The 24,110-nt window shown below is 40.8% G+C and overlaps 1 protein-coding gene and 1 long non-coding RNA gene across 2 annotated transcripts; one reads left to right on the top strand and one right to left on the bottom strand.

The window, feature by feature from the left end:
- Window positions 1-36: 36 nt before the first annotated feature.
- Window positions 37-16,437, top strand: LOC311214012. The gene is made up of 3 exons (XR_014618814.1): window positions 37-162; window positions 1,127-1,160; window positions 16,373-16,437. It is a non-coding gene; the product is annotated as an uncharacterized lncRNA (long non-coding RNA).
- On the bottom strand, window positions 4,336-24,093 carry COMMD5 (COMM domain containing 5). Its single transcript, XM_084294382.1, has 7 exons — window positions 23,903-24,093; window positions 21,475-21,635; window positions 20,386-20,414; window positions 16,431-16,481; window positions 12,186-12,281; window positions 10,493-10,568; window positions 4,336-6,809 (listed from the first exon to the last, which is right to left on the bottom strand). The coding sequence occupies exons 1-7, from the start codon at window positions 24,072-24,074 to the stop codon at window positions 6,708-6,710; spliced, it is 687 nt and encodes a 228-aa protein (XP_084150508.1). The 5' UTR covers window positions 24,075-24,093; the 3' UTR covers window positions 4,336-6,707.
- Between the last annotated feature and the right edge of the window lie 17 nt (window positions 24,094-24,110).

The raw sequence follows: 24,110 nt of genomic DNA on the forward strand, positions 1-24,110 counted from the left end.
GCTGAGGGGGTCGAGCCCCTCGGCTGGGCTCGTTGTGGTGCCTGAGGGGGGGAAATGCCCGCCCCCAGGGAACCCGGGAAGCGCCGAGCGCTGTGGTGGCTCCGCTCGGGCTGTGAGGGCGCGCGGGGCGTCGCTCCCCTGAGGTGGCGTCGCGCCCCTGAGGTGAATCCGGGCGGCTGAGGGAGCCGGAGGGTCAGGTCGGGGAAGGGGAGGCTCAGGGGAGACCTCATTGCTCTCTGCGAGTACCTGGAAGGGAGGTGTGGGGAGCTGGGGGGCGGCATCTTCTCACAGGTAACTAGTGGTAGGAGTAAGGGGAACGGCCTCAAGTTGCGCCAGGGGAGGTTTAGGTAGGAATTTCTGAGATGTTTCTTCTCAGAAAGAGCAGTCAGGCGTTGGGACGGGGTGCCCAGGGAGGTGGTGGAGTCACCGTCCCTAAGGGGTGTTGGAAAGGAAAGGTTGGATGTGGTGCTTAGGGACGTGGTTTAGCGGGTGATGTTGGTGGTATGATGAAAGTTGGACCAAATGATTTTTGAGGTCTTTTCCAACCTTAATGATTCCGTTTTGATGCCAGCTAGCCATGCTGGTAGGAAACGCAGGCACCACACAAGAGTGAAATGCTAGGTTTGTCTGGTGTTGCAGTGGGATATTTTGTAGATGTACATCTGGCCATACTGAGTTCTGTGTGTAAAAAAAATAAAAATGACAACAACAAACCCCACAGCTCTTAGGGTATGTTTCTTTTATTCAAGACTTGCTGCGTTGGCTGCTTCAACCTGCACATACCCAGCGGTTTTCATTGTATGAAAGGCTGGCACTAGTTGTATAACTCCATGCAAAACAGAGTGTAAGGAGAAAATGCCCTGCACTGCCGTAGAATAGGAGCAGTTGCTTTGAAATTAGTTGTCTGATTGTTTTTGCTTGCAGTTTTACACAGATTTATGGTCAGAGTTTCTATAAATGTCCAGGATGCATGTATGCATGTATATGCTCTAAAAATATTGGCCATTTTTCACAATGCTTTAATCTCCTGGAGACTTTGAAATTTCTGAGAATATCCTATTACTGATACTATTAGCCTCCTCACAAAGCTGAAGAGCTGAATTAATTTCTCATTTCTTACTTACAGAAGCATCTGGACTCCCCAGCCTGGAGTGTATGAGGTAAGCAGGTATTAAGGGACAAGCTGTGTCCTGAGGGGGTCAAATGGATGGGACAAAAAAATAGAAGGAGGGAAAGGTCAACCTGACTTTTGTAAGTCCCTGTTCAGAGAGGATGCTTAAGAAAATTCAGACGAAGTGAAAAAGTAATTTAAAGCCACTTAAATTCGGGATCTTAAATCTTAATAGCATAGATTGTATATTAATAATGAGAGCTAGTCTTGTGATGCCTATGTGCTGGCAGTCTTTAAGCTTATATTGAAAGCCAGCCATCAGACCCTGTGGTCATCTTTGATTCCTGTGATAATAAGACTCTTTTGCACCTGCCAAAAATTTGGTTTCTGTTCCTCTGGCTCTTGAATATATATATATATATATATATATATATATGTATGTATATTCCTTAAAGTTGCCAGGTAAGTCCTTTCATTAGAAAAAGTTTAATTGAAAATCACTGGTTTCAGTAATTCTTTCTCCTGTTGGTTAAGTCAGGCAATAATCCAAAGAACAGCACAGCCTGGCATCAAATAATTCAAAGAAAGGACAACTGAAGTACTTATAGTTTCAGTTAGGCAATGCTTCAGAACAATTAGGAAGAGTTGGCACGTGCTCAGAAGTGTGGGTTTTCCCCACCAAACTCAGTCTGTCTAACAGGACATAGACAATTTGTTTTCCAACTTCTGTGCAAAAAAAACCTTGTGCTATAAAAGAACAAAATCCTTAACAAAAAGAAAAAAAAATGGAAAAAATGTGTTTTTGTAGTCTTGAGGTTGACAGTTGTCTCCATTGCAAAACTATAGACTCGGCAACCCCTCAGTGTGTTATTTTATAACCATTGTCCTGAAAACCACTATGAGTCAAAGCCTATTCAAGCGAGGGAAAGTGACATAACCACTGGTTACCAGTAGCAATGCAATGACAATCTCTCTATCAGGCATACGCCAACAGTATTTACATAGTTACATAGCAGACACTTTTAAAGAGATAACAATTGTGGAATAAAGGGAGGTTTTCTAGCAGCACGTGAATTCAAGATAGGGAATGAAAATAGATTATCACTGAAAATGTAATCAGGATTTGTGCTCTGAAAGGAACTTCCACAGATTCTATTTACAGCATAGGAAAGCGTCCATGGGGCTAGCTGACAGTCTGATCACTTGGGACTAAAATGAGTCTCAAAAAAGCACTGTGCAATGTACCTCTGGGAATTCTCTTACACCAGTAGGGACGTAGCTGAAATATTGCAAGAGAAAAGGGCAGCTGGGGCTTGTGAGCTGTTGCAGTGGTAGAGGCTGTATGCTTATGTGGATCATAGAATCACAGACCAAAGCCAAAAAACTGTTAAGACCTTATGGTGGATGGCTTATGGGCACCAGCTCTGTGACTTCTTGGGGAGGAAACCAGCTGGCTCTGCCTCTGCCAGTTCCTGCTGTGCGTGATGTTTGGTAAACGTTAGTACTGTGTGGGGTGTGACAGGTACAGAGTGAACCTTACGCTCGCTAACTTAAGTGTTTTAAAGCCAAGATACTACTTCACTTTTCACCAGTACAACTACACAATGCATGGTTCTGACAACCTGCCCAATTCTGCAAAGACTGCTTTAGCAAAAACAGCTGTATAAACTGATTGTACATACTCAATCTGGATATGCTGGTTTTTTGTTTTGCTTTGTGTTTTTTTTTTTTTTTTTGGGGGGGGGGTTATGTAACATTCTGAAAGCATGGAGTTGTCTTACGTTCATGTGTTGATGGATTTGGAGCAGCAGTGGGTCATGAAATGTATTTGATTATAAAGGGGGGAAAAAAAAAGGAAGGCAAACCCTACCTACCTGCATTGTTCATGAGATCAAGAACTGATTTATCCTTCACTTAAACAGAAGAAGTTAAAGCTAGGAGGTGACTCACTCTGCAAAAGCACATCTCTCTTGTATGATTTTTCTACAAAGGGAGGTTTAATTTCTTCCTTTTAATGACAACGAGCACAATACTGATCTTCTTCCAGCAGATAATGGCTGGCGTAACAGACAGCATGAGAGCATGACTACATTCTTCAGTCTTCTTTGGGAGCTATAATCTGCATCACACTTAGAGACCACAAAACCAGTGAACAATCCTGTTCCTTTCCCCTCATGAACACAACTAACCACGTCTGAAATTCTGACATGCTACTCATCCTGATGAAGCTTCTCCACTGGGAGTAGGAATGTTAAGTCACATAACAAAGCCCCAGATGGCTTTTTCTACTCAGGTGCTTCACACTAACAGTCTGTAGGTGAGAAGAGATTTGGACAGATGGCCCATGGAGTTGAGTCAATTAAAACCCAAAGTCAGGAAGCTGCACTAACTTATGGTTAGGTAGAGAACAGGAAGTGAAGACGTGTTTTTTTCTGTGTTATTTTGCTCCTGAATCTCTGGACAATTTCTAGCAATTATCTTTAACTCTCATTTTACGTTCTGCCTACTATGCCTACTCCTCCATGCACTGGGTGTCTCTGTTACCATATACAAATTATTTACATTGAAAAACAATCAAACTCAAGTTCTAGTTTGAATGTTTTGACACGTTAATCTTGAAAGAAAAAGTGTAATGTTCCATGTGCCATAAAGGAAATGAAAGAAAGGGAGTAATGATGAGGGAATTTATGTTCACATGTCATGGTTAGAAAATCACTAGGATTAAGACATTCACAAACACATTAGCCAGATTAAATAAATGCATGGCACCATCAAATAGAGAAAGCAAGTGTATCACTGGGGTTTGTTTTTCAGGGACAAGTGCTAGTAGAACTTGTACAAGTCCTTGTTACCTATTGATCCGTGAACATTGTGTAGTAAGAAAAGCAGCGCCCTTCTCATGCAAACCTGCCAGCTTCCTAATTGATGGCTGACTAGCGATTGGCTTGACAAGACTTCGGGACTCAAACAGTGAGCATCCCATTCCAGCTGTATCTTTCACTGTGTGATACTGAAAGAGGGACTCGCAATGTGTCCCTAAGCATAACCAAACCTAGAGTGAGCTGGGTAAAATCAGTTCTGTTCAGACATATCCAGACTCTTAGAAGGTTACTTTTATTCTGTATTGAAATGAAAAGACTATAGTCACAAGTTCAATGGAATTCAAATTCCAGAGTATTTTAATACTGAAGCAAGAAGATATTTCAATGCCAAACAAATATTTAATGAATAACTCACCAATTGGAAGGCTCATTTTATCAAAACTGAGGAACTATCTGACAGCCATTCCCACTAGCCATTTTGGTGAAAACTGAACTGTTTTACTGAAAAGCTTATCTGTCAAAAGCAGAGCCCAAATGAACTCTTTTTGCAAGTAAGAAATAAAAACCCAAGTGTTTAAGCTCCTGTCAGTGTGCACAGTAAACCACCAATAACAGTAACACGATGCTTAATGTGTGTCAACCTGAGACTAAGAGGTCCATTAGCCCTTCCAGAGAACACGTGGAAAATAGTCAGGAAGCCCTTCCATTTCTGGGAAACACATGCACCTGCTGTTACATAACCACTGAATGAATACGTTCTGTCTCGAAGGTAAGCATATTTATGGATTCTTCTATGCTGACCAGTGAAAAATGTCTTGAGCAACAGAAGATGTTAGACACCCATGCAGTGTTCCATTTGTCACAAAAGGCTTCATTAATGGTCTCAGCTGAGATACCTTTCTAGCTTAAAACCACATAAAGATAAACATTTAGAAGGGAAAAGTTATAACAAGGAACATAAGAACATATGTTTTGTTTCACACTTCGTGATAATGGAATTCCAGTAAGATGAACAAACTTCACAAAGCAAAACCAAAACATCAAATTAATGCAATATACAGACCTCTTGAAGTTAGAGAAGCTAATTTTTATTTGCTTTGCTGTGAGCTAAACATAATAGTTAATAATATGGATCAAACCATACTGTAAGTTGATGGGTCCCCTACAAAGAGCAAATAGGACATGCAGCTTTTTAACAGTTAAAAATCATGGCTGACCAGTTTATTGCTTGAAACTACAGGACGCTTTCATGCATAGGTTTGAAAAGCTTTGTCTTGCAGCTATTCATCTGTCTGTAGATTGGTATGGACTGCCACCAAACAAGTCTCCTCTTAAAAAGTGTAACACTGAAGTTTTATGCCTGTTGTGATTCTTAAAATCCAAGACCAACTCGTCCTTTCCTGCAAACACCTGTTGAAGTGTAAAAGGCCTCCCAGATCCATAATTTTAATTTCAGTAGTTTTCTGCAAGGAATGAGGGTGATAAAGGTGAGTTCTACACTCACACAACATGGGAAGGAGAAGTATGGGTGGCACCACTTATATAGAAACCCAGCAAGCAGCTAGGTTAAGCCATTGCTCAACACTGGTAGCAGCATATGTGTTCTAGATTACCTCTGACAGCCGGATAAATCCTGTATTTGTAGGGCCCATCAGCTCTGCTGTTTGGCTGTTGCTCAGCCTTCATGTCTTTGCTCCTGGGGGAAAACTTTCAGCCACTGATTCAGGAATGCATCCCTTCTTGGCAAAACCCTTCCGGTAATATTTGTGGTCCCCTTGAGTTTAAATGAGATTTCAAACATATGCTTCAAATTAACAGAATTCCTCAAAGCTTTACGCATGGGGCAAAAGAACCTTCAGCCTGTGCTTAACTGTTTTTTTGACTTGGGTGCTTGAATATCCTCGTACCTGTCACCTTCATCCTCATCCTGTGTTCTGACTTGCACTACTAACGAGTATATCAGCTGTAGTGGTCTACCATGCTGCTGCCTTCTGCTGTTTGCTACCATCTCAGGCCAGAGGTTTCTGCCCTGTAATGAGTCAGACGATTCAGTTCACATTGAAGACAGGAAATGCATGAGCTAAGGCAGGCATTCCCACTTAGAGAGATTACTACTGTTTGTCCCATACTTGTCAACCTGGCAGACTTGCATTGCACCTTCCACTTCTTCAGTTCCATGGAATTAGTTTTAGAAGTTCAATCCATACTTCTTTCTTGGTCCCCAGGCTTACAATTTTCTTCAAAATTAGCTTTTAAATATCTGTACCTATACCTGAGTCACCAAGAAGGCAGACAGCAATTTTACTTATGCCAAACTCAATCAATTTCACATTTGTTGTACTACAGCACAGCAGTGGGTTGCTTTTTTTTTATTATTTTAAATTTTTTTTATTTGAGACATTGCAGGGCTTTCTTCTGATACACATTGATGGGGCTTCTGGGAGCAGGCTTTCAAAAATAATTAGAGTGATGAATCATAATCAGGAAGAAATGGTTCTTACATCTATTAAGACAGTTATTTAAAAATGTTTTGATGAATCATGCAAAAATGGTCGCAAATAGGATTATACTTTTTCCATCAATATATTTTTTGTTTTTAAGTCTTAAGAAAAGAGCTTGTGCTTTTAACACTTGAATTGAAAAAATATTTACAACTGACATAAATGCTACATTGCACTTCAGACAGGCAAAGTGGTGATGGTCCTCTGCTTTACCATTCACGAAATTCACTGAGGATTTCAGATCTGTTCTGTAAACTCTTGATTTAGAAATGTTCAGTCCTGTATCTTCAATATGCTTCTTTTCTCCAAATCATTCATTTCCTTCAGTATAAGGGCAACATTGTATCTCAGCTCCTGAAACTTTGCAACTGGCACCTGAAACAGAACACTTAGGTTAGAAAATGTGACTCAGGTTAGGAACTTTGCATAGGGCATGCCTATGGATAGGGAACATTCCACAGCAGCAGCCCAATCTCTCAGCTTTTTTTTTATTTAGACTTAAGACAAAGGATTTGAGGTTAATAAAATTAATTCAAATAAATCATCTTTTATAATTCCTCTTTTTATAAAGAGGAGAAGAGCAGAAAAAAAAATCAAATAACACCTACACAGTACGTTTTCTATACTATATGATGTGAGAAAGGAAATATTCCAGATATTTTCCTTGTCCAAATTTGCAGGAGAAAGGAATCAAGCCTCTAACCAAGAAAGAGATTCAGCAGCAACCTCAAGAGCAAAGAAGACTGTGAACTAATATACATTGCTGAAAGCAGGCAAGGGCTACTACTGGGTGAGAATTTTTTTTCAGAAGGAAGAAAAATTTGTCGTTAAAAATCTCTTCACCATCAACTTATGGAACTGGATCAGTGTAGTAAAGCAGCACAGAAAACCATGCACAAAAAACATTTGCTAAGTTAACTAAGGACCTGCCCCAAGTCTCCACTGCTGTCAAAGTCAGAAGGGAACAGCAGACCATATACTTTTTCAGGCTATAGCAACGTGTCAACGAAAGAACTGTGGCCATCAAATTCCTCTTTCACTGTGAGGTTAAAATTTTCAAAGTAGTTAATTAAATTCAAAATAATTAACCTACGCAAACAGGTGCTGCCCTGTCACCCTCTCCACAAAGTTATATTTACAGCATGGTCACAACCATAACAATTCTGATTATTTGGGTGAATTTCCTTTTGAAATGATCCAAGAGCTGTGTGAGGCAATGCTCAGGGTATAAAAATCCAGTTATGTTGTAGTTACAACTCCTTGATTCTATACCAGACATTTTCAGATGTGTTGTATCTCAGACTCAACTTTCCTGTTATCTTGATATGCCAAATTGATGGGGTTTTGTGGGTGCCAACTAGCAGAGAACAGAAGATCAAACTAGATTTAATCTTCTTTGAAGCAACTACTACATGAACATGACTTCCAAGGTTCTTACAGGTCTCAAATCCAAATTCTTTGAGCCTGGACTTTTATGTGGGTCTTGATGTATCTTCAGTTTGCAAATAGCACATCCAAAACAAGAGGCCTTGAGTTTCAGATTAACTCAGCTAAACACTTGCATCATGATAAAGACATGAGGTGGTAGAGAGGAGTCGAAAGAATTATAGTGTCACTTATGGGGTATTACCACAAAAAGACTATTTAACTAATGAGCAGACAACAGCTTTACATTCAAACTGAATAGTGTATTTCCTTATCTTGCCACCTAGTCCTGGTTAAAATGCAGTTTTACAAGGGATTAATGGTGACTAACTGCTCAAACACAGAAGAGGCCTTATGGTTGTCTACACTGACTGCAAGTTTACAGTCAGTTTCATAAATGAGCCTATTATGAAGCTAATGAGATAACATCTTCAAAAAGAGGACAGCCTTAGACAGCAAAAGCTATGTGCTGCAATTCAGCATTGTAAATGCTGCAAAACTAACCGGACAAGTGGACAGCAGGCATTTGTTTATGCACAAGCTTCCAAGTTAAGGAGATCAGCTTTTCAAAGGCCAAGAGGTAAAATCAGGTTATGGAAGGGCAATGTCTGCTCTCTGTGGATCAGGCACCAATGGTGCCCATGGTCGTTATTTCATTGCATGAGATTCATCATTTGGAGGAGCGGGAGAAGGCAGAAGACTAACGGATTTTCCTTTAACATTTCAAGCCAAATGGATGGAAGTCTATTTAGTGCATTTAAGACCCTTCTGAGAATGCATCTGAACACAGGCACAGACTGGTGGGACAGATGTGCTTGCGTGGGTACAGTCCCAGGCTGCTCTGCAGAGCACTGGCTAATTTGCTTTACTTTGTCTACACTGAAGGCACAGACTCCTTTGTCATCCTACCCACTGTAGCACAGATATCAATTATGTGACAGGAATCCAGCATCTGATTTACAATTCCCATATGTATCAGAAATGTATAAAATGCATTTTTGACATATATACCACGAAACTTGAAATGAAAACTTGAAATCAGAAACTAGTGTGCTTAGACAAAAAAAAAAAAAAAAAAAGCCCAAAGAAAAAAACAAAACAAAAACAAAAAACAGGAGACCAAACAGTGCAACTTCTCCCTCTGGCATGTACATTTTAAAATTGTTCATAATGGAATTATCTTTGGGACTTATCACCTTACATAAGCCCTGTTAGTTAAGGGGACATTCAGTACATGTTGGAATGAAAGGAAACTGAAGAGGTGAGGACTGTGTTTACTTGCATATGGTATCAAATCAAAACACAAGTTTATCTCAAAAAGTGTCTGTGTGAAGACCGCTCATCAGATACAGAAATCCTGTTTACAGACAGATCTTTGGTATTCAGGTCTAAGCAGCAGCAAAATGCTGATTTTAAGAGGAAGGCATACTGTTTGCTATCAGCTATCTGTGCTTCTGCATGCACTGGACAGGCATAGCAGCACATCCCCACTGCAGAATAGCTCCAGCAATGTGTCTTCTGCAGACTTAAACAAACAAAACAACAACAAAATCAAACCAGAACAACAAAAATTTCCCAAACCAAAACACCCCACGAATCATGCCATCAAGACTTGACATTAAACGGAAACAAAGACCCAAATCAAAACAGTTAAAAGTACATGCTAGTTTTTATTCTCTTAAGTGAAATTCACCATGCTGTAAAGAGTTAACCTGAAGTCCCTGGCATCACTTAAGTTCCATGGAAGACCTCAGTCAGGGCTACAGGCTGCTCTAAGAAGGACTATCCACAGAGAAGTGAATTTGACCTTCTGTGAAGTGACACCCCAACACTTTGCAATGTAGCACAAAATTTATGCCTTCCTCAACAGCTGTCTTCTGGCGAAACGTAACACTGATACCACTCCACCTCTTTCAGCCCTCTGTGCTTTGGTGCTTCCTCCAGACTACTACTAATGCATGAACTGAAGCCAAAATCTTTAAAGAGTTCAAATGTAACAACGCCTGTTGTGCACTGAAATCCTGCATGCACTACCACGTTATTTATAGAACAAATAGCATTCCTTTTCAAAGGTTAGAATTATGGAAGGGTTTATGCCATTTTCTGGCAAGCAATTACGTACAGAGTCATAAATGCTGCCACTGACTAATTCTGAGGTAAAAAGCAAAGAAGTTTTTTCACTTTCTAGCAGCAAGATCTGAAGAAAACAAGACTACCTCTGCCACAGAAGAGAATGTTTCACCAGGTAGGAGGTTTAGTAGTGCACCATATATTATATAAACTACACACTAATTTTTCTCCTCTCAAAAGCCATCATCAGGTCTGAAGGTTAGAGTTGATATCTAAACTGTAATTTTTAACCAAACCAGGTATTATGCAACAGTGCTTTTCAGTATAACATTCTTCTACCAAACGAATTTGCAGCAAAATTTGAGTAGGAACAAGGTACAAAATGATTTTAGTTGGCATTCAGTTATGTGTTGTATGTGGTAACACCGAACATGGAGGAAAGAACAAACCAACCAACGACAATGCATTGTTTACAAAAGCTTTAAGGTTTTAAATAGTAATTCAGCTTTCTAAAAAGAACTTTAAGTGGTTTCTTTTCTATTTATTGCGGCAATCAGACTTACTTCAAAGCGATGAGCTGTCCCATCTGAAAGCTTCATCAGCATTAAAATGGATGGTTGAAGTGCACGGGCCAGTGAACTGAAATTATTTACATTATTAGCACTACAACAATAGACAGCGGCAGCATGACGAGTATAGCATTGTAGGCTAACCATTTAAGATGTTCATACAGGCTTTACATAGAACACATGAGTAATTTCTATTACAGAGTCACGTACCTGGCTGGTTGGAAACTCATAAACACAGAAGACTCTCCAATTTACCTCAGTATTGAGACTAAAAAAACGTCAATAGTTTAATGGCAAGCTTAGGAGCATTTTCATTTTACATAACTGTCAGTTTAGTGGAACTGTGATAGGGATAAGAGCTGACCAGCTACTGCTAGCACTAATGCACACTTTTTTTTGTGCATTTTCCTATGTTGCATTAACCATTTCCATCCCTTCGTAATTTCAATTGTTGTCTCATTTGGGGAAATAAGTTCTCCCAGTCTCCATCCTAAATTTGTGGGTTGCTCTTTATTTTACTTGATGACCCAATGAGGGGAAATGAGTCATTCTTGTGCAGTTTCCATCAACAGATCCTGCCAAAACCTGCTCAGGTACTGACAGGCATTACAGCCAGAAGCCATGCCTCTTCACAGAGGCTGTTGCTGGATGATAAACAAGAATTCCCAAGGGGAGGTTAACTGGAAAGGAAAATAAGAGGAAGGAAAATAGAAAAGGATAATGCTTCGCTCCTGTGTTGTTTGGAAAGCAATCACAGGATTTGCCTGCAGCTTGCAAGCATTGTGCCTGAGGACGTTTATCTGTACGTTTTGTTCTCTTATAGGTGCAGATTTTTCTGCATCATGATACCTGTGTGGGGCTTACAGCACTGCTCATCTGAGAGCCACTTGAACTAGAAGCTCGTGGCCATCAGAATTTCCACTTAGGAGCCTTTTTCCTTGGCTTCAGAAAGACTCTTCGGCTCTAGCCAAAGATTCATCCCCTAGCTGCCTATGCCATGGCAGATGGCAAGAAGCTGTTCACTGCAGGCACCGACAGGATGATCACAAAGGCCTTTATTCCTGTTTTGTGAAAGGAGCTAGCAGGCAGATCGATGACCAATTGCATAACTATGGCAGTGTGACACTGCTGTTCTGAAGCCTCTCTGTCGAGTCTACAGCAGACTTGAGAGTTATGATAAGTCCTTTTATTTAACGCGTGCTACACACAAATGAGAGTCTACTTGAGAACTGAAGAGACAATTTTCATCCCATACTCCAGCACAACTGAGAGCTTGGCTGGCTGCTTGAGGCTCAATCCATCTAACTGCTTCCATCATCAGTGAGAACCAGAGTTTTATCAGCTCCATCAAGTTTTAAAATATTAAAAGAGAGACTCAAACTTGGAGTCAAATGTTTCTAGCACACAAGTTTTAGAGCTTGTAACAAATACGCAGCATCAAAAAATATTAGTAGAAGATAGAGACAGTAGCCTGTTGGCAAGTCTGCATAATAGCAATAACCTTTTGTATATAAACTGTCTTACACACTGGTCAAAACATTCCCTCCTTATCTTGCCATTTCATGCTACATGCAAATCCCTAACAGCAAGATACATTTTAACACTATTAACATTTTAAGCAGCACAAGAAGTCAGTTTAACCTTGGACAGATCTTTCCTGTGGTCATGCAGGGTTCTCTTTTTTTACCTTGTGGATATAGCTACATCCACTCTCCACTTGAAGTCCTGGACATTTGGCAGCCTACTTCCTTGTATCAGAGCTGTGCCTTCAGAAACAGGACGCCTACAGAGTAAATCAGAAACAGGAGACTGCAATGCAAATTCGTAAAAGCAACAATATATCTGAAAGTAAAATAAGATTCCCCAGAACAAACCTGTCTGGAACTTGTTTCTCTTGTCCATTTATACTCATTTAGAGAGGTGGCACAGAGTTGTTGAGGTTGGAAGGGACCTCTGGAGGTCATCTGGTCTAACCCCCTGCTCAAGCAGAACTACTTACAGCAGGTTGGTCAGAACCACGTTCAGACAGATTTTGAGTACCTCCAAGGAGGGAGATTCCACAACCTCTCTGGGCAACCTGTTCCAGTGCTCAGTCACCTGCACAGGTGTCCCAAGAGGTTTGAATGGGTGGTTTTGTGTATTTGAGATGGCTGTGCTCAGATTAGCCATTTTCCTGTGCTTAAATATCATCACTGTTTGTTGTTTTCTTATTAAAAAAAATAAGAGAGAGAGAGAGACAAAGCTACTCCGTGTAATTCCAGTAAAGTCAGGTCATTATAGAGTTTAGTAAGAGTCATCATGGTGGCTGGCGTATCTATTATTTCAATTCTCATGCAACTCTAAGAGGTATGGAAAGGGATCTGGAAATAAATCTCCATGCAGGAACAGAAGACAGATGCCTTCTCAAGCCAGAAAGTTGGAACAAGCTCACTGTGCTCCTTCAGCAGAAAGCATCTAGAATTAGCTAGCAGCAGTGCTTTAAATCTAATGATATTAGTGTGTATTCTGGAGCATACCTTAAAAATAAAAACCATACAGTGGTTCTTACTAATCCAGGATGCTTTACAAATTCCAAATTCCTCATGTGATGTTCACTGCCAGCCCCAGCACCACCTTCATGACTTTTGTCTAGACTAGTGTTTAAGAAAGCCCAGCCTGCCTTTATTACTCATTGCAGGAAGAATCAGGCTCATTAAGCCTCAGTTTATTTCTGGGAGGAAATACAGTTGACATTGATTAAACTTCAGACGGTTGACAGTCTTTAAAATTTTAATAGCATCTTAAGCTCTGGGTAAGTAAACAAGCCAAATCTGATACAAAGACATAACAACCATCCATTTTTAGCTATACATAGAGAAATGCTTTCAGAATGAGATCATTCCACTGGTCCATTAGGGAGCTAGTCTGGACCTGTGTGTTACTTACCAAATAGGTTTATTTTTTTCTTTGCTTTTTTTTGTTAAGCATCCCATGTCTCTGGCAGTTATTTACAGTACATTTCAAAGCTACTCCAGCTAAGGGCAGGATAAGAAACGTTACATCCTTTATCCATGGTGCTAGACATAATCTAATTACAGTCTTTACATCAGAAAGGAATCCTCTCTGAACAAATCAAGGACTGTAGGAATGATAGTCTAACATCCCTACTCAGCCTCTTGTGTGCAAGTTAGCTGGTGCCTTTAGAAACTGCCGAGAAAGATTAGTGATTTGATAAGGTACAAAACACAGACAGGCTAAAATCCTCCAATACTCTTGCATAGTGCTTTTGCTACATAAGAAGGAATTTATCCTTTTTTTGGGGGAGTGCTGGGCAGAAGTGACACACATCCCTAATAGTATGGCAAAGTAACAAGCAGAGAAAAGAGATCAGCTGGTCCTTACTCACTGTACTACTACTAGAAGTAGGTCACCACAGCTGGGTGCAACCGTCAGGAGCCAGTCTGGAATGGTCATTAGCAGGATTAGACAATAAGAACAGGCCTTTCCCTCAGTGGTGAGTTGCTGCCAGAGTATTGCTTAATTTGGGGACTGTCTAAAAATAGCCAGACTGCTGCCGCTTCCTTCAGTGGAGGACAGTTCATTCAGTGCAACACCGGCATTTTGGGCAAATAATGAGCAGGGATGACAGGAAGGTGTTCTAGTTAGCAGTGATGGGAAAAATCAGTGATGTCCAGACAGAGATGACATTTCTCAATATCATTATGTCAATTCTGTGGCTAAACTCGACTGTACTTCAATACCATTTCCTCAGAAAGACTCACAACTTTTATAGCTCAGTTTCAGCTTCTGTCAGCACCCTTCCAGCTTGGACAGGATCACAACTGAACTGAAAGAATCCTGTAAGGATGACGGAATGCACATAGTGGCCAACATACATACAGAAATTATATAGGCCCTACATCAAGCTATCGGTTTCTAAGAGGAAGAACAAAATGGAGCAGAAGAAACTCAATGAACCTTGTATCCAACACCAAAGGAATATAATTACATTTCAGAAACTCTCTGTGCCAACAGCTGCAATATATTGTCAGCACATAATGCATAAGACAGAAGTTAGAAAGAGTAAAGCAATATGGATCAATTAGAGAACATCCAAATTACACTTGGGAAGGCTGATACACCTGCTGACAAGAATGTCACCTGCCAAAGGTTGTGGCAGAGCAATTGAAGAGGGAATGTTAGAGAATTTGGAGCAGCAACAGACCTAACAGTATCAAAACTGAAGACAAATTTGGGATGGTTTCAGATGCAGATAACAACGTAGCCTAGCAGGCCACTGAACTGGGAGAAAAGTATAAACTGGTATGTGTCAAACACTGTCAGATGGCATGCAGAATGCCCACTCGTGGTAGAAACTAAAGCTATGCTATTAAAAAAAAACACAGTACATTTACTATAAATATTCAAAGAGGGACAAAATATGGCTATGCTTTCCCTTGAAAAAAAAAAAAAAAGTTTTATTTTCTTGCAGTTACTTTATGGTGCCAGCATGCCAAATTTCTCTTCCCTTTCAGTCTCTGTAGTTTGACGGAACTATGGGGACACAGAATTAAGAATGTTAAATTTCCAGCACTTCAGAGTTGTTCAATGAACAAAATGGCGAAAATAGGATAAGATGGCAGGAAAAGTATCAAAAACCTCTGAAATTGATTTTTCTGGGTTATCTAGCTCATGCTGAATTTTTGATCAGATGCTGATCCTTCTCTTACCATCACAATCATATGTATTTACAACTCAATAAGCATATGTATGATTCAGTGCTACATTTAAGATGATAAAAGCAGATCTGTCTAGAAATCAGATCCAAGGTGCTCTTCTCTGGTCTCAAAACACAGAGCAAGATTACACTGGATAATCACAGCTTTTGAAATGAGAAAAAGCTAAATTTTCCAGCATCGTGATTTCACAGTAGAAAACAGACAATCATGCATGCTTCAAATGACATCTAAATTTATCTTTTCTCCACTGCAAACAATATTTCCACTTTGCAACCATGAATTTTGCATTCTTTAACACCTATAATTCAAACAGAATAGCAGAGAAAAGATGAGAAGGCTGAATTTATTTTTACTCCAAGAACCGTAACTTTTAAGCCAAGATCTTAAGCAAAGAAATTAAAAATATTTTGAATTTTGGTAGCAGCATTCAGACTCTTGCGAGGGTAACTGAAATCCCACAACTAAAACTATCAGTATTCCATGAAGAATATGTGAAGCAGCTCTAGGTCAGTGATCTGGGGACACAGAATTAAGAATGTTAAATTTGCCTCACCGCCCAAGGAGGAAAGCTTTGCATATGCACTAAGATCAAGCAGTTTCCACATATAGAAGAAGACAGATATATTTGAGTAGAGAACTGTACAGAAAAACAAAAAGGAAGTCCTAAAAGGAACAGCAGAGAGAGCCTTTTAAGAAACTTTTTGATTAGTACACCCTCTGAAGCTAATGAGGTATATTGCTTGGTGAAATGAATAACAGCTAGTAGAGCAGTTGCTATCTGGTATGTATCATCAAGGCGCCCAGTGTGAATTCAGCCGTACGTTATCACTTGATTAAATGCTATCTGAGAAAGCTTCCACAAGCCACAGCATTTAAAAGGCTGCTTGTAGCTTTCCTGTCAACAAGGCAAGTCTTTCACTTTTGCTCTAACTTGCAATGATAATGATGATAAAATCACTTAATTCTGCACCGTATTTTTCATCTGTAGGTATCGATGCACCTTACAGAGGATATAGAACATTATAAAAAATTGACTGGCAATGATCACGAAAATGCCAGGAAAGCTATTTACTGCCACACCTGATGGACAGAAGTTCATACAGAATCAAAATAACTGTGCAAATCTTGTTCTCATGAATTGCTGTTTCTTCAACAGGTCTGGGACTTGGTCAACCAGCAGGGTTGCCCAGTGCATGATACATGAAAATACTAACCTGTTACCAAAGACAACACTGGAAAAGTCCGTGATGAACTCTTCTGGTATCCTTAAAGAAAGAGCAATACAGAACAGTTAAGTGTTTTGTAACCACAAATAAATGGGCTTAGCTACAAAATAACTATTGCAGAACACAAATACAGTGTCAACATTTTCCATCTTCCATTGCTTAAAATTGCCATCAGTTCTTACGTAAGCACTTCAGTATTGATTCAGTCTAGGCTCTCGGAATAACAGCCACCGTTTTTACAAGAACCCTAAAAGCTGTACTACATCCTCCTGTCCTACAAAGAATTGTAAGTTAGTTTCAAAAGAACCCCATATTTGCCTAACTTCTCTCATTAAAGAAAAGTTTTGCTGATCACTCTGACAAGTGCAGAAGTCAGACCATCAATGAATGCTTTAAAAAATCCCAAACCTATACGTTTACGTTTCACTTTCACCTTGAAGTGTAATGGAAACAAGATAGAGTGACTTGTTCCCTCAAAAGTAAAAATAGAGGTCCTTGTAGCTAAGAGTACTTACAAAAGGAGTGTACTTAACATGAGGAAGACAAGCATAAATTTATTGGGACTTTAAGAACAAGTTGAATATAATAATTCACACTCCATCTGCCTTTTGCCTCTCCACCACTTCACCATTCCCCCGATGCTGCTGCTGCTTTACAAACAAGCTGCTGTTGATTTTCAGTTCAATGTATCAGGCCATGAACTGCAAAGACTGCAGAGCAAACACTATCCATTCAGCTGCCTTTGCCATGGGGACAGTAACCTCCTACAGCGAGGCAAGTTGAACAAGTGGAAGAAGTAACTGTTTCAGCTGCCACGCTTAAATCCAACATTCAACATGAATCAGTGCCCTGAGACATTACTCACCAATCCCTTGAGATACACAGCAGTCTATCAAAGACAAAGCAAACAAAGAAGTTACCTGTCCTAAAGGGCTTATAGTGTCTGATGATGGGAAAAAAATCAACTCATCAACTCACACAGTGGGAAAATGAAATGGCAGTTGTTAGAGTTTGAATCCTTAAAGGAAGAAGTGGGGTTGAAACATGTTTTAAAATGGTACTTGGATAAAACTGCATATAGTAGTATTAGTAAGCTAGTTATCTGAGGCAAGCTGGAAATTGAGGAGGAGGGACTAGACAGTGATTTCCAGCTGCATGTGTCTTTCAGAACAGAAGAGAGAAGGCAACTTCTGCAAACATTACCTACACTATCTGTGCAAACATATCATTAATCCATGCTGATGATGACCAAATAGCCTCTCTACATAGTGGAATGGCTGGAGAAAGGGGGTTGTAATATGATTATTATGATAACTATCACAACACTTACTTGAACGTAAGAGCACGTGTTACTAAAATAGAAGCATTACTGCTACCTTGGAGCCTGCATTATTTTTGTTATGCAGTTAGTGATTTTGCTGCAAATTCTGTTCCTGGCTCAAGCAGCTTACACTAGACCAGTCACATCCTAAGCAGATCAGACACAGAACATGGCACAGCTAAGGCCTGAGCTACAGGTGGTAATCAGTTTTCAAAGGAACATTCTGAGGATGGGACTCAAAGGGCAAGGAAGAAGGTGGAAGGATGTCTCAATCCCATGTTATTGGCCCGAGCCATAAACTCATCAAACATACAGAGAAGGGAAGGAGAAAATAGCACTCACAATTTAGTGTGATTTTTATTCTTACTGACTGAGCCAGCCAGTCAAGCCAAAAAAATACGGGATATGGGATGACAACCCTGTGAAACCAGTAGCACCGATCTAATTAATCACAAGTGGGCATGTCTCCCAGCCTCTGTCTCTGACAAAACTAGAAGCCAAGACCAGCTGCATCACCAGGAAATTGAGAATTACAAGACTTTATGTGGATGGAACTAGGCCAATCTTCAGCTTCACTGAAAGGAACAGAATAGAATGCATGAGAAGTTGAAACAGGTAACCTGGCTCAGATCTCAATCCTCTTAAAAGAAGACATGACCAAAGAAAAAAAAAAAAAGGAAATGAGCAAAATTTCTGGCTTAAAATCCAAAATACTTGCCCAAACACTGGGTGCCAATAATGCCATGACATTGCTGTTCAACTACTTACACGTGTTCTTTGTGCACATGATCACAGGATGACACACAGGAGTCAATGCAAAAGGATAAATGTCTGACTGTAATTAGTAGGTGCCTTAAATCATGCAGGTATTTCACCACCAGACCCGACTGCATTGGGAAACATAGGAAATGACATTTCCCATGGGAATCAAAGGTGCTAACAAATTTACTGAGTACCCTAACTTGGGAGTAGAATGAGCTGTTCTGAAAGTTTATCCACAAAGCAAAGAAAGCTACTCACTTGAAAAAAAAGACTGTCAGAGGTGGAAGTTTGGAAGAATTCAAATAACCTCTGAGAATCATGGGAGCATATGAGCAACGATGAGCAGCACATAAAACATGTGAGTGCAAGCAACACAAATGCAGTTACCTGAATATTGTTGCTATGTCAGTCATATTAACCAGACCAACAAAATACAAAAGATTTAGCAAGACAGGAGAGAGAAAAGATCATTCAGACCAAAAAGCATCTTCATATGGCCATGAATAGTCCATAAAGTAAGAAAAGCGAACAAATACAAAAGAGTAAGGCATTAAAGTGCGGTCAGCTGACAAGGACAGAGGCCCGGGAGCCTGTATTTCTGGACACAGTGTACACAGCCAGCCCAGCCAGTGACTTCTGACACTCTTGTATACCTACTTTCTCTACTGTTCAGTAGAAGAATATTCATCCACCCCAAAAGAACTCGGCACAGAGATTTTAGAGTTCATCATTATTCCTTAATCACACTGAATACATTCCGTGTGCACCTCAAAATACACCAACTCCCACTGGGTCAAAAGAAAGTCATCAGTTTCTTACTGACCTACTTTAACCTGGGTGTGAACTCCGTGACGTGCCAGAGGAAGCAGCTTGCATTTCAGCTCACAAGACAAAAGAAAGGGCAGACTCTAGCACTGAGCTGCAGACAAAATTATATCAACAAGCAAGGCACCTTTCACCATGGCCTCAATTACACCTCTCACCAATTAGACACTGATGATATCCATCAAATTTTTACAACCTTAAGTTGCTCGTAAAGCAACTTATGCTTACGATTCTGCAGAACAGAGTCTGAGGAGGAAGCTGATTTGCAGGATAATGGACAAATAAGGAGAAAAGAAAGAATTAGAAACATAGCTTTATCTCCTAGGTAGTAATCAGAATGCAAAGAATTGTAGGAAGTTAACATTTTAAAACATTTGGGCCTTGGTGCATGAGTTTCTCTATAGATGAAAACATAAACTGCTGTTATCCTCTTGTTACCACTGGATATGGAAATCAGGGAAAACCCTATAAAGATTATTAGTATGTGATGTCTGGCTTTTAGGATATGTACTTCTATTCGGAGATACTCTGAACAGACTCTGTAGTCAATGTAACAAACGTTATGCTTTGAAGGGTAATTGGAAGGAGAGATCATAGCGGAACAAGGTGGTAGGATTTCATGCATGTTATATCATTGGCCTTTCAAAGAAGAAAAAAAAAGTAGGGCAGTTTCTTAGCTTCTGAAATGTTATCGCTGTCTTACCAAACACGTTAAAACATATTGCAGGGCAAGGTGGGGATGACAAAGAGAAGGTCACTCACATTTGCATAACCTACATTACAGGCTAAATTAGACCAATCTCCCCAGCATGTGAAATTTACTGCTCATGCTCAGTGCTAAATCAAGTCTTACACAACACCTGTTTTTTTCCTTTGGCTTCATGTGACATTTGGCGACAGATGTATTGTGTGTTATTTACAGGTAATTTCTATACCAAGTTTGTTGTGTAAAAAAGTTGATTTAGGGTAGCAGTTACATAAAAGTTGTGAAAAAAAAAAAAAAAAAAAAAAAACAGATGGAAAAAACAGGCATACCTGAGCTCCTTTAGGTCTTCCTTAAAAACCTAGAAAGACAAGGAAGGTAAAATTTTACAGGATATAGGCATGACAACTGATTTCTTATCAAATAAATTAATATTGCTTACTTGCTTAGTATTTCCCACCCAAAAGTTTTAGTCTCAAGTGCCAGTAGTTTTGAAATGACACATTACATATTGAGAAAAATTTCTGAAAGTGTTCCATTAAGTTGTGAGAAATTATTTCTAAAGGCCTAAATCTCTTGGAAAGCTTTATTTTTGAAAGCAGCATCCCTACTATTTCTTTTACATAGCTATCCGTAACATATCTTATTCTTTAGAGTAGTTATGTGACATTATTCTCATGTGTGCTTTGCAGTAACTTGTTTAAACTATGACAACAGGAAAGAAGCAGCAAAAGATAAGCTCTACATATTAAAAACACATTTTCACTGAGTTTCCTGAAAGTTTTCAGATATGAAAACAGTCTCTTAAACTAGAGAGAGGTGTCAGAAGTGGCTCATCCGCATAAAAATAAAATGAGAAAAGAAAAAGTGTAAGGTAACAAAAAAGTGAAGAAAATAGCTATGAAGAAGAAATAGGGATTGGGACTATGGCAGGTGTATGCATATTCACAAAGAACATCCATAGTGTAAGCACAAGTAGCACTTTCTCCCATTTCCCACTATGTTGTTCTGGCCATAGCACGCACCTTCCTCTAAGCAGAATTACGAAGACAGACAATTTCTCATAGTTGTCTGTACGTGTAAACAAAATGTGTGAACACACAGGGTAAGGGAGAGAGTCGATGGCAGAGAAATGACATTTTGCAGTGGTTTCTTCTGGGGTTTTAATTTAAGAGTGAAAATAAACATGCACAGTAAACAAGATGCTGCAGCAGAAAAAGACAGAAGAATCTCTTTCCCATAGCTTAAATATTTTTTTTTCTGTAAATCTACACAACAAGAAAAATAACCTCTACATTTCTAGCAGTTTCTTTTGACTGCTCTAACTTGGATCAACATTTCTGTGTGGAGCTCCCCGCTCTGGTAAACAGGGTTTAGATGGTAATTCATACAATGTCAGCTTATCGAGGCCCAGAACTTACTTCTTGTTTGAAAGTCGATAAGGGGAGTCTCAGAGCTTCTCGGAGAAGGGTATACATGCCAGAAATGAGGAAAGCAAGCTGCTCTTCTGAGAGATTAGTGCTTTCTGCAATCAGCTTGACAGATTCTTTGCAGTCTTTTCCTTCCAATGCATTAACGGTGACTGTGAATAAGAAAGCAACGCAAGATCCCTTTAGAAAGAGGAAGCCCCAGAGATCATGAACATTAACATAAGCACGTCTGTGATTGTACTTGACTCAGCATGCTGACATTTTTCCTGGTATCAAACTCTCAAACTGTAAATACATCTGATTATCTTCCACCAAAGGTCAGTCTCGCAACACTTCACCAAGAGAACTTCAACATACTCAGCCTTTGCATTTTAAAATTGGAGATGATTTCACTGTGGAATTTGGTTCCAATGGGATAATGGAAAAAAAAAAGTTCATTGCTCATGAGTTCACATCTGACGTGAGCTTCTATCATCAATGTTGTTCACATACAGTCTGCTTACAGCCTAACTACAGCTGTGATACACAAGATAGCACTAGAGAGTAAACCATTCAACACTGTTCTCTAACATCTCTCACAATTTGTCTTGCAATATCAGCAGAGACTAACAATTAAATGAACAAGAATGCAAAACTAAACCTTCAAGTCTTATAGTTAGCACAACTGCCAGTTTATTCAAGCTTTGAAGGAAACGACTGTTAACACACAGCAATATTACACACTTAAGACTTCTGTGAGTTTATCTCAGTCTTCAGCGCTCAGTTATTCATTCTTTTTCCATATACAACCTGGCTTATACAAATGACAAATTTCTGTTGTCACGTCAGCCTCTGTCCTGCACTCTGATCGGTCTCAAAGGACTGCTGGAGCCACAGGAAGCTCCATGGTGGATTAAAAAAAGACATTACTGACATGATCCCATTGCAGGATCGAGGAATTAGAGTAGTCTTTTATAATGTGTCATATTTAGTGCTGTGAATAAAACATGGAAGTTAAAAATGGCCAGCAAGTCTTACCAAAAGCCAAGACTAAGAGATTAGTTTACTAATATGGTTAAAAAAAAAGTTGTAAACTGTCAGCCTTCCTTTTGGTATTGTGTGGGTTCCACTGACTGCTGTCTTCTTATTCATGAAAAATTTTCTTTGCTTTTCTCATTTTTACACGCACATCAAATTCAGTGGTGAGTCCTGGATCACTCATGTGGCTGGCTGAATGTGTACAGCACGATCTGCAGCGCAGACTTGTCAGTGGTTAGCTAGGATGGACAGGGTGCTAGCACCAAGCTTTCCACACTGTCTGGAAAAGGCTCTGCTCTAAGACAAAGAAACTGCCTTTGAAAAAAAGGAAGAAGATTCAATTCACTGGAAAAGCCAAACACAGATCACCACTGAGGCCTGTTCACTGGATCACGTGCAGAGTACTTCGTCCCAACGGAGCCTCCCTGCTGAGAGTCCCTTGCTCCTACAGGATGCTGCGGCCACAGACTTGCAGTTTAGCACTGCCTACGATACCATCACCTACAGATACTGTTATATGCAGGTTTTGTGTCTTTAAATGAGTGGGCATATGAAACAGCATTTTTTAATATATATATTAGTTATTATTCAGTGATAAATTGACTCCAACAGCCTCAAAAAGACAACTTGGTGCAAGTGCCAGCGCAATCTGGACACAGCCAGCTGAAATCTGTCACGTCTTCATACTGCCCGTCCGTGGAAGGGCACACTGCTGTCCTGCACGCTGTGAATCCCAGCCCAGCGAGAGCAGAAGGCTCCTGGATGCTTCTGCAGGGCCCTGGGAGCCCATCTGCGGGCACTGGTGAACCTGCACGGCCTGGCTGCAGTTGCGAAGGGCTGTGTGCTCCCCCTAGGGCAGGCAGCACTCACTGCACACCCCGGGGGTGGCCGAAACCCACGGCGGGGCTTAGGGGACGGTCAGGTTTCCTGGCACCCATGCAGCCTTTCTGTCTCCATTCTCCCTGCACAGGACAGCAAACCTGGTTCCCCATCTGTATTTACTTCTGTCCCAAATTTCCCTGCCTATCTGTAGCTTTATTGCTTGCAGTTGTTGCAGGGAGCGATGCATCCAGGATTTCCTGCATTCAGGATTTCCCTTTCTGACCCTGCATAGCAACACTTCTTAGAGACAAATCTTTTTAAAAAGACAACTACCAGCTGTTTTAAGCCTTTATTGACTGAAGCGATGAAACAGCCCGAAAGTTAGCAGGAGGAACGTGCACAGAGGGGTGGCGGCCCCGCACCGCGCCGTGCAGCCTCATCTCCCCTCAGCGAGCCCCAAGCCCATCCCCTTGCTCCCGGCAGCTTCGCCGATCGCCCCGCGATTATGTGGCAGGGACGGCACCGGGACGGCACCGGGACGGCACCGGGACGGCTGCAGACCCCCCCGGCCCGGCCGTACCTCTGAGGAGGCGGCGGAAGGTGTCGTGGCCCACCTCCTGCACGCCCCGCGCCATCGCCTCCACCTCAGCGGGCACCCGCGGCCCCAGGAAGCCGCCGCCGCCGCCGCGTCCCTCGCCGTGTCCGTGGGCCGCGCCCGCCGCCTTCCCCGCCGCCACCGCCGCCGCCGCCATGGCAGCGCCGCCCCGGCAGGGCCCCTCCGCCGCGCC

Source organism: Netta rufina (genome assembly GCF_964035555.1).
Source record: "Netta rufina genome assembly, chromosome: 12".
NCBI classification, from domain to species: Eukaryota; Metazoa; Chordata; class Aves; order Anseriformes; family Anatidae; genus Netta; species Netta rufina.